We start from the raw sequence: 13,755 nt of genomic DNA, 5'->3' as shown, positions 1-13,755 counted from the left end.
TTTCCCAAGGTTATTTATTTATTTATATTTCAAAGTTTTTTTTCCAGTTATACAAAATAAAGTGGGGGGGGGGGAGAGAAAGAAGAAGGTGAAATATATACTAATATAGCAGGTTTTTGTTATTTTTAAGCACTTCTTTTCCAAAAGTTTTTTTATTTACTAATTAATATTTTAAAGTTTTTCAGTTATACAAAAATTTTATATATATATATATATATATATATATATATATATATATATATATATTATGCATATATGATTATTAATAACCTGCTATATTCTGTATACACTTGTTCCAAATATCAATATATTTATCCAAACAAAGCCTGCATCTATAAGCAATCAGTTCATATGTTGTGAGTGCTGTCATGTCTTCAATCCATTGATTAAAGAGGGCCATATTTTTGTTTTTCCAGTTCATCAATATCAGTCTTTTGGGCGTACTTAGAACACAGAGAATAGGGATGCAGGTGGCGCTGTGGGTTAAAGCCTCAGCGCCTAGGACTTGCCGATCGAAAGGTCGGCGGTTCGAATCCCTGCGGCGGGGTGCGCTCCCGTTGTTCGGTCCCAGCGCCTGCCAACCTAGCAGTTCGAAAGCACCTTCGGGTGCAAGTAGATAAATAGGGACCGCTTACCAGCGGGAAGGTAAACGGCGTTCCGTGTGCTGCGCTGGCTTGCCAGATGCAGCTTGTCACGCTGGCCACGTGACCCGGAAGTGTCTGCGGACAGCGCTGGCCCTCGGCCTCTTGAGTGAGATGGGCGCACAACCCTAGAGTCTGTCAAGACTGGCCTGTACGGGCAGGGGTACCTTTACCTTTACCTTTTACCTAGAACACAGAGAATCCATTTTCGTTGTCTGTCCACTTGTCAACTTCCATATAATAAGTGTATAATTCGAAAGAATATTTCCTTCTGAATATTTCAAGTTCTTCCATACAGTTGTACACAGTTCAACACTTTCGCCCAAAACTTAGTGGGAATAGGACACTGTAAGAACACCATATTTCCAAGAGGCATTATCCTCCAACAAGGAGCTGCAATCGACAGTCCTTTTCTATGCAAAACTAATGGAGTCCAATAGATTCTAAATATTATTTTCTGTTGTGTAAGCCTTAGTTTAAGATCCATCGGTGCCTTTGCTATGGAAGCTAAAACACTGTCACGCTGTCTACCTGGTCTATAGGAACACCCAAATCTTTTTTCCCAGTTGTTTCTTACAGTCTGCATATCAAACTTATTTATTAATAACAAATATCTGTAAAAAGTAATTGCCGGTTTTTTTGTTTCAAAAGATTTGGACAACTGTTCTAATACCTCTGGTGTCTCAGAGGCTTTAAAAGCAGCCAATGCAAACACTGTTTTTTATTTTAATTAGTTTTTATTAAAGATTTTATTGTGCTACGAAACAAACAAATAGGGAAAAGTACCATATTTTTCCATGTATAAGAATAGTTTTCCCCCCTAAAAAATAATGTCAAAAATTAGGGGGCATCTCATACATGGGGCCATCTCCCCTATTTTCTTAAATCTGAGTCCCCCAAAATACGGGGCGTGTTATAGACGGGAAAGTATGGTACATCTTTTGTCTGCACTTTCAATTCATAGAGTCTTTTTCGCAGTTTGTTTACATGCAGCGAGAGACGTTTTTGTCATGGACCTCTTGCGATTGGGGAAAAATAGAAGGAGAGAGGGGAGAGATGGGGGTGTTGTTCTTTGTCACAAGACGTTGTAGCTGCAGATATTGCTATTGGAATGCATCTGACGGGTGATAATTATCTCTTAACGTATAAAATTCGTCTTCCTCATCTATCAGTTGATCCAAAGTCATTATTCCATCCAATTTTTCCATACATGCCATCTTTTTCCCAATTTTAAAAATGGGATTCCCCCACAAAGTCAATTTAGCGTGGATCAAATCTGTTTTTTATTCGGCATTATATTCCATATCTTTCTAACTGACTTAATTGTGTCAAGAGTTTCCTTAATTTTAAAATATTTTGATCCTAATATCATCCAACCAACCAAAGGTGCTATGTATGCATATTCTCATGTAGCCACTTCTTTTCCAAAATCAATCAATAAACAAAACCTCTCGTCAGTCTGAAAGAGAAAATATTACAAAAGAGGCTTTCATTGCCAGGGATTGAGGCCTGAGATGTCCTAAGTGCAATGTAAATATTCTATCACTGAGACATGGTCCTTCCCTTATTCAGGGCCTTATAGAAATTGGAGCTAAAGGCAGCACAGCACAGCATTTATTTTTAGCTGGGATGTCCATTTTGAGGGAATTTCCAAGTTTAAGTGTGTTCTCCCTGCTTTCTTTCAGCCACGTGGGTTGGAGGAGCATATATCAATGGCACTGCTGAAATTGTCTACCTGCCTTCAAGAGGACTCGTGTGGGTCCAAGCCCCAGCAGGATTTGCTCTGTCTCTCCTTATTGGTAAAGTTTTCAAAAAAGCTTAAATATGTAACTACGGTGGTACCTCGGGTTAAGTACTTAATTTGTTCCAGAGGTCCGTTCTTAACCTGAAACTGTTCTTAACCTGAGGTACCACTTTAGCTAATGGGGCCTCCCGCTGCTCCACGATTTCTGTTCTCATCCTGAGGTAAAGTTCTTAACCTGAGGTAGTATTTCTGGGTTAGCAGAGTCAGTAACCTGAAGCGTATGTAACCCGAGGTACCAGTGTATTCCATCCAATAAAAATCAGTACTGGAAATGATGAGAGCCTCGTCCAAGGGGAATGCTGAAGTTTGACTTTGGTTCACATTGTTTCCTCACAAACTGCCGTTGTCGCACATACGAAAAGTCTCTCAAGGAGTAATCCAAACACAAGATCCGCTGGGATGAGGGGGTTTCTGGATAGGTGGATCTTGGGCTGAATCTGGACTAAATTTCCCTATCTTGGGCCAGCCATAAATACTTCAGTGCAAACCCTCCATCTCTGATCCTGTGAAGCCCAAGCCAGGAAAATACCCCAAAAGAGGTGCTCCAAGGGTGTGGCAGAGGCAGGGCAGAGGAGGAGACACCCCCTATTTCAAACTCCTTTCAGCTCAGCCACATGACCTAGCAACCCAGCAGATTTCCATCCAGCCATCTCTGAAGGTCACTGTGATGACTATTCCCAGGTCAGAGTGCTGGCCCAGGTGTGAGGAGACCCCGGTTCAAACCTCCACTCAGCTATGGAAACTTGCTAGGTGATTTCAGACCAGTCACCTTCTCTCAGACTACAGGATTGTTGTTAAGGATGAAATGGGAAAGAGGAACCACGTGTGCCACTTTTAGCTCCTCGGGGGAAATTTTGGGTATCTAAAAACACTGCTTCCGCCCAGATGACAATAATAATTGCAATACAACTGCTTTTCAACAGGCGGGCTCTTCTTTGTCAATCCAATGAGATCGAAGAAGTACGTGACAATGATGGATCCACTCCAAGAAACATACGGGAATGTGATGGCAAGCCTCATGTTTATTCCATCGTTGATAGGGGACATATTCTGGTTTGCAGCTATTCTTGCTTCCTTAGGTAACTAAATATCTCTTGCTTGTCTTAGGGACTGAAGGCTTGTTTCAGTAAAGCAGGAACTGCTTTAATTACGGCCCATGAGTCCGTGCAGCCCACATTTCCACTTCATCCAATTCAAATGTCTACGGCTGGGGAAAGATAGATGGAGTGATTTGCCCTAAGTCGGATCAGGAACCTCAGACCAGGTGGCCCAATGTGGCCCTCTAGATCTCTCTCTCTCTGGCCCTTGGCACTCTCTCTAGGCCACAACCCCTCCTCAGCCATGTCCTGCAACAACCCTACTTCCACCCTGAGGAATAATCAGAACTGAACTCCACATCTGGGAATGTTCATAATGTCTAGAGCAGCCTTTCCCAACCTCTGGCACTCCAGATGTTTTGGGGTTCAAAGGCCATCAGCCCCAGATGGTGTGGTCAGTGATCACAGTCCAATGATTGGAACTGCAGACTAGTAACAACTGGAGGGCATCTGGTTGGGGGGGAACATCTAGTCTAGAAGAACGTCTCTCCCTGTGTTAATGCTTGTATCTCTTAAGGAGCAAATCTGTCACTTGTGTTGCACACTAATATAATGATGTAAGGGAAATGGTGTCGCATTAAATTTCATACTGTAGCTTAACATTGTTCTTTTTTCCACAGGTGCAACCATGCAGGTCATTTTGGATATCCATGGTATTTTAGTCATTATTATCTCTGCATGCACGGTTATAATCTATACTTTATTAGGTGGCCTGTACTCGGTTGCATATACAGATGTAATACAGCTGGTCTTTATAACAGTCAGCCTGGTAAGTCCCAATATTGTTATTTTACTACTCACTTGAAATGCTGGTGTGATTTTTTTTTAAAAAAAAAACCCATAACCATATTCTACACACATGGGGCTTGGTCGCAGTCTCTGCGAGGCTGTGATGGGTACAAAATGCTAGGACAAAATTATGAGTCTGGGGATAATCTTTGCCTGCAGTGAATCTGAGCACCATCAAAGTGAATGAGCGCTCTCTCTACATGTGTGGAGCTGGAGCTTCAGGTGTGAGCAGGAGTTTCTATAAGCACACTAGAGCCAGTTCTGTATAGTAATCATCAGCAACCAGCTGCTTGTAAGATCAAATATTGTCTGTGGGTGAGCAGCTATCGACCCATCACTCACCTATGTCCTCTGTTTAATGGATTTTGGCAAGAAGAAGTGGATATTTTATTTTACTTTCCTCTTTTCACTTGTGGGTAACTAGAGAGCCAGTGTGGTGTAGTGGTTAAGAGCGATAGACTTGTACTCTGGTGAACTGGGTTCACTTCCCCGCTCCTCCACATGCAGCTGCTGGGTGACCTTGGGCTAGTCACACTTCTCTGAAGTTTCTCAGCCCCACTCACCTCACAGGGTATTTGTTGTGGGGGAGGAAGGGAAAGGAGAACGTTAGCCACTTTGAGACTCCTTCGGGTAGTGATAAAGCAGGATATCAAATCCAAAACTCTTGTGGGTAGCATATTTTGCAAACCAGAGCTCAAGGCTGGTGTCCTTGTGGGAACCTGGTGGGGAAATAATTCTGATGTTTCTCTTTTTACCTCAAGTGGGTTTGTATCCCCTTCGCCCTCATGAACCCTGCAACGAAAAGCATTTCCTACACTGCTGGGCACAACGTCTTCCAGGCATCTTGGATTGGAAAAATGGAAGTGCAGTATCTTGGAAGATGGCTTGATGACTTCTTATATTTGGTAAGAACTGCTCCCGAGGCACATGGAGGGCAAGCTGGTGGTGCTTGCTGTTTTTATTACATTCTGGCCGGACCGTAGAAATAGTTGTATTGGATGAGCTGGGAAAATGTATACCATGTCTGCAAAGGAAAAACACCCCTTCACAATTTGAATCTGAGTCACATCTGAGAACGGATTTCCAAGCGGCTTCCTGTAATGCCCCCATTACTGGTTACACTGATAACTTTGAACTGCCCTTCTCTTTGCTCACGTTTGGTCCACAGTGAGTGGGGGAATTAAGGATTTGGCCCTCAGGCTAGTATTGCCCCTTTCTATTTATTTATTTCTGTGGTTTTCTTTTTGTAAATAAAATCGGGATTAAGGGTTTTTCCTCTCAGGACGGTGGAGGGTTGTTTGTGTTGCATCCCCTTTGTGAAGTGGTGGTGGCACTCGCCCTTCTTCTGATAGGATATGCTTTGCAGGGGAGACAGACCAAAAAATGGGGTGGTGGTCAAGGAGGGTCAGTTGTTCGGGAGTCAGAAATGTCCCTACTTTCACCTGAGGAATGTTGGAGGCTATGAGATTGCCATTTATTGCTGAATAGATTCTAAGGGTTTTCCCTTGGGAAGAAACAAGGCAAGAGGGAAACCACTTGGAACCACATCAAAATTGGGAGTGAGCCCTTTGTCGCTCAAACAAGACTCAGTTGGAACGGAAGGCCACAAGGCCTAACAGCACTTGGATTGCATTGCCTTTGGGGCTGCCTATATGTGGTGGGAGGCTGACTGATATGTTCATAAGCTTCTGCTTCTCTTCCAGGTTCTTGGGAGTATCCCGTGGCAAATCTATTTCCAGCGAGTTCTCTCGGCTTCTTCTCCAAACGAAGGAAGGCTCATCTCCTACTTTTCTGGACTGGGGTGCTTCATCATGGCCATCCCTTCTGTTGTCATTGGGGCTGTCGCTGCTTCCACAGGTAAGATTAGCACGCTCCATAACACCACCCGGAGGATCGCAAATCCTCCCTGACTCTTCTGGGGAGAAAGAAGTTGCTGCCTTGGATGTGATGAATTTTAGGGACAGCCAATTTCGTTCAAAGACACGCTGTTCCCAACCTAGCCTACTCTACCCATTGGTAAAAGTGACAGGGAAGACTTCCTGTTCCTTTGCATGAGTTAACCCTCATCCTGAAATATGATCAAACCTTTTAACATACATGACGCTTCTCTGTTTCCTTTCTAAGACTGGAATCAGACTGCCTATGGCCTCCCCAGTCCCAACGACAGAGGAGAGTCTGCCCTCATCCTCCCACTGGTTCTCTACCATCTGTGCCCAACGTATGTCGCCCTTGGTGGCTTGGGCGCCCTGGCTGCTGCTGTCATGTCTTCTGGAGATTCTGCCTTGCTCTCGGCTGGTACCTTGTTTGCTCACAACATATACAGGAAAGTCTTCAGGAAACATGTGAGTTGTTGCGAATAATATCGACACCAGCGGGCGGAGGGAGGTCTGTGGGGGACGCAAGTGTCTTCACTATATTATTTTTGGTGCCTGCTAAAAAATTTGTTTTGTTTTGACAAGCCCACCCAGATATGTAGAATGTTGATTTGTATTCAATCTGTTTTTAGTTTATCACGGATTTTACGATACGATCATCTTTATTGTCATTGTCCCATACAGAACAACAAAATTGAAAACAATCTACATCAGACATTCAAAAACCAACAAGCCTGCTATCCAAACTATCCCAACCTGGTTAGTCCCTAAAAACTCTGATACCCCATAATTTAATACAATATACTCACATAGAGACTACATTACACTGCGTTTAAAATCTCTACACTGATTTAATTGTTGCTTGCAACTGTTTCTATAAATAGTTTTATTGTTTTATTCCTTTCATAAATTGCTTTGAGGGTATATATATATATATATATATATATATATATATATATATATACAATCAAGCAGTGCATACATTTTTATGAAATAAAATTAAGAAAATTAAGCAGAATTTTCCTCCCAATGCAAAAGAGAAGCATGGTTTTCCCACACCTGGGGAGGAAAAGGTTAAATCCTTTCTCCATGTCTGCTCTGATGCTGCCAATTGTCCCTTCCCCCACCCCATGATATTTGTATTAAAAAACGAAAGAAACTGAATGTTAAATGCAAGGCTAATCTAGGTTCTCCCTATAAGAAAAGAGAAACTTGAAAGGCCACAACAGAAATGTGCACTGGAACATAATAAAATTTAAAGATAGGAAGCCAGTAGTTACACAGAGTTACACCGCACAGAATGATCACAGGAAATAGATACATAACATTTCGTAAAATGTATTGCAAGGCTCCTCATCTCATTATCTCATTAGCTAAAATGACTCTTGGGGTTTGTGGTAAGCAGTTGACTTTACCAGAAAGAATATCGCAGAGACCTTTCTTTTAAAACGAAATAAAATTCTTAATTTAAGGGGTTTCTGGAAATTTCCAGGAACCGGTAACAACAGGGTTCAAGGCCACCCCAAATCCCAGAAAGACAATTTAAATAATAATACAGTGGTACCTCTAGTTACGAACTTAATTCGTTCCGGAGGTCTGTTCTTAACCTGAAACTGTTCTTAATGAGAGGCATGCTTTCGCTAATGAAGCCTCTTGCTGCTGCTGTGCCACCGGCACACGATTTCCAATCTCATCCTGGGGCAAAGTTCTCAACTCGAGGTAACTCTTCCAGGTTAGCGGAGCTTGTAACCTGAAGCGTTTGTAACCTGAGGTGTTTGTAACTTGAGGTACCACTGTAATAATAAGTGATACAGTGGTACCTTGGGTTACAGACACTTCAGGTTACAGACTCCGCTAACCCAGAAATAGTACCTCGGGTAAAGAACTTTGCTTCAGGATGAGAACAGAAATCGCCCAGTGGCAGCGGGAGGCCCCATTAGCTAAAGTGGTGCTTCAGGTTAAGAACAGTCTCAGGTTAAGAACAGACTTCCAGAACGAATTAAATTCTTAACCTGAGGTACCACTGTATTGGTAAAAGTTACCCAGCTTAGTGTAGTCATGTCAGACTTAGGACCTAGCAGACCACCTGAACTCAGCTATGAAGCTCCCTGGAGTGACCTGGGTGGGCCGGTCGCCACGTTTCGTCCCCCAGCCTACCTCAAAGGGTTGTTGTACGGCTAAAATGGAGAGGAGGAGAGTCATGCACGCCACCTTGAATTCGTTGGAGGAGAGGCGGCTGTAAGAATAACGGAGGACGGCAGGAGGTTGGATACAGAGAGCTGTGCGTGAGCAAGCTTCGCAGAGCCTCTTTTTATTAGCAGAAGTCAACAATTGGAAACAGTAGTGAAATCACTCTGAACATGACGTATTTCCATCTAAGCACATTTCCAGTGTTATCAAATACAGTGGTACCTCAGGTTAAGTACTTAATTCGTACCGGAGGTCCGTACTTAACCTGAAACTGTTCTTAACCTGAAGCACCACTTTAGCTAATGGGGCCTCCTGCTGCCGCCGCACTGCCGGAGCCCGATTTCTGTTCTCATCCTGAAGCAAAGTTCTTAACCTGAAGCACTATTTCTGGGTTAGCGGAGTCTGTAACCTGAAGTGTATGTAAGCTGAAGTGTATGTAACCTGAGGTACCACTGTACACGTGTCAGCAGGTGTTTCCCTAAAATGTTCCCCGATACTTGATTACATCTGCGTCCCCGGTCATGCTCCAGCCAAGCGTTATGTCGAGTAACCAAATCTGTGAGAGGAGAAATGGTCAGGGGGAAAACACTGTTTGCTAGCCAAGAGGCAAGAGTTCAGGGAGAGCGGGAGACCTGGGCACACTGCGGCATGCCGGGTGCGAGGTGTGCCTCAGCACAGGCGGAGCCTTACCTCCACAGCGGCTTATAAATGTAATAGCACCTAAACCAATAATAAAACACCTATTTCTTTATTTCCAGGCGTCAGAGGAAGAAGTGCTATGGGCGATGAGAATGTCCATGGTGATCTTTGGGATGACGTCCGCAGGTCTAGCTTTTCACTCCCATTCCATTTATGACCTCTGGTTCCTGAGTGGAGAACTCGTCTACGCTCTCCTCTTCCCCCAGCTCTGCTGCGTCCTCTTCATTCGCAACACCAACACTTACGGGTCCGCTGCTGGGTTCTTCTTGGGCCTCCTGCTGCGTCTCTTGGCGGGGGAGCCTGCCCTGAACATCCCCCCGGTCATCCATTACCCAGGATGCTCTCTGGTGGACGGGGCCTACGTCCAGCTGTTCCCATTTAAGCTGTTCACCATGCTGCTATCTCTGCTGACCATCGTCTCCGTCTCGCATCTGTCTGCCTTTCTATTTAAGGCCAACGTCCTTCCCCGCAGATGGGATGTTTGTAAGATCGTGCGAGCTGACAGGGTGGTCATTTCCTTACCCCAGAGGCGTAAAAGAGTTGCCTGTGCCAGAACAGAGTTTTGAGCAAATGGGAGACAAATTGCATTGGTATTTTACCCATGATCCTTCTTGAAGGATCCTTAGCTCTTTGAATGAGGCCATCTTTCATGTTGTGTGATTTGTTGTTTGTTGTTGTAGTTGTTGTTATTGAAGTCCATAGTCACAGCAAAGGGCCCTCTCCCATTGTGGCACAACCTCCAACACCTTTCTTTCTTCCTAGTCCTGTTAATCCAATGTCTGGGCTCTTTCTGGAAAACATGAATCCTTTGAAGCCCTTTAATTGGTGCTGCAGCTACAGAAACTCCAGCGGGTGCAGAATGCCGCGGCGAGACTCCTTACAGGGTCCTCGCCGCGGGATCACATTCACCCGGTGCTATACCAGCTGCGCTGGCTCCCGGTGGAGTACAGGATCAGGTTTAAGGTGCTAGTTTTAACCTTTAAAGCCCTATACGGCCTAGGACCCTCGTACCTACGGGACCGCCTCTCCTGGTATGTCCCACAGAGGACCTTACAGTCTTCAAATAAAAACATTTTGGAGGTCCCGAGCCACAGAGAGGTTAGGCCAACCAGAGCCAGGGCTTTTTCAGCTGTGGCCCCAATCTGGTGGAACGCTCTGCCACAAGAGACTAGGGCCCTGCGGGACTTGACATCTTTCCGCAAGGCACAGTCTGACCCCCTCCTTTGCCGATCCTCGTAGAACTCTGGCCCAGTAGTTGCCATTTGACTTTGAATTGATTTTAGAATACTGATTTTAGAATGCTGTGTTACTTTTATTGCTGTTAGCCACTCTGAGCCCAGCTTCGGCTGGGGAGGGCGGGATATAAATTATTATTATTATTATTATTATTATTATTATTATTATTATTATTATTATTATTCGATCATTTAGTTGCATAGGGTGTCTTAATTGATTGGTTACTTTTGCCAAATTTGTAGCCCTCAGTGTAATGGGGAGGGGGGAATTCCAATTCTGAAATGCATACTTTATCAACACTAGGAGTGAAGCATGTGTCCTAATTTACAGAGGACGGTCCTCTATTTGAAGGTGTTGCCTGAAGGGTTGACATTTTAAAGATTCCCAAGGAGGGACAGCAGGAGGAGCTCCAGAAAGCTACAATTCCCAGACTGGCTTAACAGTCAATGCCTCTTCACAGGGAACTCTGAGATTTGTAGCTCTGAGAAAAGGAACAGGAATCTCCTAACAACTCTCAGCACCCTTAGCAAACTACAGCTCCCATGATTCTTTGCAGGAAGCCATGTTTAAATGAATGGTGTGAAAGTGACTTCAGTTTCTAAATAGCAGTTGCTCAGCACAAATAATAAGAGAGATCAGTTGCCTCAGTGCCTTCTGTTTGTGATTTCCAGATACTGGACTTGATGGATCTTCCTTCAGAAACTTGATTTTCTTTTTGTATTAATAAAACGCATGATATAAAACAAGACCGGCTTTGATGGTTTGATCACCTCATATTGCGCCTCTGATTACGTTGTCTTCCATATATTTTGCCGTGTGTTTTACTGTTATTTGCAAGCCACTCTGAGGCACTTGTGTAAAGTGACTAATAAGCCCCCAACCTGCAACAGCCAGCCATCATTCTGTACCCACAGAAATTAAAATTTTGCAGTGTTAATTTCAGAAGGTACATATTTCCATTCACAAGTTGTGGAGGCTTGTCCATCTGAAAAATCTGTTGGATCTGAAGACTCTAAAAGCAAATATAAGACATTCTTTTCATGGTCTACTTTAAAAGCCCTATGGCAGGCTTCCTCAACCTCGGCCCTCCAGATGTTTTTGGCCTACAACTCCTATGATCACTAGCTAGCAGGACCAGGGGTCAGGGATGATGGGAATTGTAGTCTCAAAACATCTGGAGGGCCGAGGTTGAGGAAGCCTGCCCTATGGTTTGACCAGCCTCTCTCATCTCCTCATGCTTTACTTCAATGTCTACATTAACTAAAGCTTCAAATGAAAATTCTAACTCAACCTGGAAGCTAGGCAGTGTATATCAGTGTTATAAGTCTGTAGTTAACTGATTGTATACCCTAAAATGTTCCCCACAATCTTTTGCCATGCAAAGGGATTTGATTGCTGAAATGAAAGAGGCTCTTCAGAAAACAAGTTAACATGGAAAGGGATTCCCTTAAGGTAAATAATATGTTGGGTATAGGGAAGGGGATAGATCAGTTATATCTAATCCTCTACACACACACACACACACACACACACACACACACACACACACACGTGGGTTAGCAAACAAAAGAAAAATGACTGGTGCCTGTTTTAACAAATGCAGGACTTGTGCATAAAGAACCCCAGTAGCATACTTTAAACCCCACTGTTAGGCAGGTTTAGTGAAACATAAGAAGAGGCTTTTAGACCTTCTTTTAATGCATTCCAACTACTTCAGGCAACTGGTTCCCTTTACCCCTCCTGCCAAGAAACAGACTACATACTGAAGTAAGTTTAAAATATACTTTACTTACAGTTATACATTGTTCTTATCAGTAATAAGAAAATGCAGGTAAATGTTATTAGTGGAAAATGTACATCAAAGAATGTTGAGGCAACTACTGAAATTGTTCAACTTTTTTTTTAGAAAAAAACACAATGCTGTTGAGCTTTTTTTTTTAACAAAAATGCCAAAAACTGTTATTTTTCAATTGACTTGCCTTTGAAATCCCAGTAATGTCTGCAAAGATGCGGACGTATAACAACCCTAGGCATGTCTGCCTCTGTCACTTGCAGCAAGAGACAGAGACAGAGAGAGGGAAATGGAACAGGAAATGAGCCTTACTTCCTCTCAGGAGGAGAGGAGAGGCAACACCACTGAACCTTCTCTAACAATTTAGAACTCTGTGATCCATAACCCTTTCGCATACTAACTTGCATTGTTAGGTTTGATTTCAAATCTCCCACAGATAGATACGTCTAACCTAAAGCATCCTAAAATTGCCAAAACCCACCACACCATTTGAAGAGATACGAAAAGAAACAGAATTGTAACCTTTGTGCAAAATTTCCGAAAACCCTAATGCGACATATGGCAGATAAGGAGTGTTGCAGCTCCTGCTAAGCCGGTACTCCATTTGTAAATGCCTTTTTGTTCCATTATTAATGACTTTCGGTCCCACTCTTTATAGGAACTTGAAAAACCACAAGAGACTGCAGGAAAACTGCACTCAGAGTGATCTTGAAAGATGGATCTCTGTTTACAAAGGCAGACATGCAAAGGAAAGGGGCCCTTTGAAAACTGTGGCTCTTAATCAGCAATCTAAGTTCAGATTTCACAGCAGAGACGGGCAACCTTTTGTCTGTTGAGACTTGAGCGCCACATTCCCTTGGGGGGCAATATGTTAGGAGGTGCATGGTAGCAGAGGCAGCTGGATCAGGCCAATGGCCCACCCCAGTCCAGTATCCTGTTCTCACAGTGGCTGACCAGTTGCCTGTGGGAAGCTCACAAACAGGACCTCAGCGCATTAACCCTCTCCCCTCCTGCAGTTTCTAGCAACAGCTATTCAGACGCATTTATGCCTCTGAAAGTGGAGGTAGAACATAGCCGTCATGGCCGGTAGCCATGGATAGCCTTCTCCACCATGAATTTGTCCAATCCTCTTTTTAATCCATCCAATGTGGTGGCCATCACTGCATCCCATGGAAGCGAGCTCCATAGTTTAATTATGCGCTGCATGAAGAAGTACAGTGGTACCTCAGGTTACAGACGCTTCAGGTTACAGACACTTCAGGTTGCAGACTCTGCTAACCCAGAAATAGTCCAACCATCTCATCCTCTGTCGTCCCCTTCTCCTTGTGCCCTCCATCTTTCCCAACATCAGGGTCTTTTCCAGGGAGTCTTCTCTTCTCATGAGGTGGCCAAAGTACTGGAGCCTCAGCTTCATGATCTGTCCTTCCAGTGAGCACTCAGGGCTGATTTCCTTAAGAATGGATGCGTTTGATCTTCTTGCAGTCCATGGGACTCTCAAGAGTCTCCTCCAGCACCATAATCCAAAAGCATCAATTCTTCGGCGATCAGCCTTCTTTATGGTCCAGCTTTCACTTCCATACATCACTACTGGGAAAACCATAGCTTTAACTATATGGACCTTTGTTGGCAAGGT

At 43.8% G+C, this 13,755-nt stretch overlaps 1 protein-coding gene across 1 annotated transcript; it reads left to right on the top strand.

Moving 5' to 3' along the window:
• Positions 1-2,030: 2,030 nt before the first annotated feature.
• LOC114595630 (high-affinity choline transporter 1-like) lies at positions 2,031-9,757 on the top strand. Its single transcript, XM_028726069.2, has 7 exons — positions 2,031-2,440; positions 3,369-3,524; positions 4,163-4,311; positions 5,093-5,236; positions 6,035-6,188; positions 6,456-6,673; positions 9,154-9,757. Exons 2-7 carry the CDS (start codon positions 3,392-3,394, stop codon positions 9,658-9,660), a joined length of 1,305 nt encoding a protein of 434 aa, XP_028581902.2. The 5' UTR covers positions 2,031-2,440; positions 3,369-3,391; the 3' UTR covers positions 9,661-9,757.
• Positions 9,758-13,755: the final 3,998 nt, after the last annotated feature.

This window comes from Podarcis muralis, chromosome 4 (assembly GCF_964188315.1).
Source record: "Podarcis muralis chromosome 4, rPodMur119.hap1.1, whole genome shotgun sequence".
NCBI classification, from domain to species: Eukaryota; Metazoa; Chordata; class Lepidosauria; order Squamata; family Lacertidae; genus Podarcis; species Podarcis muralis.
The sequence above is the reverse complement of the archived record's forward strand: the minus strand, read 5'-3'. Positions and strand labels throughout refer to the sequence as shown.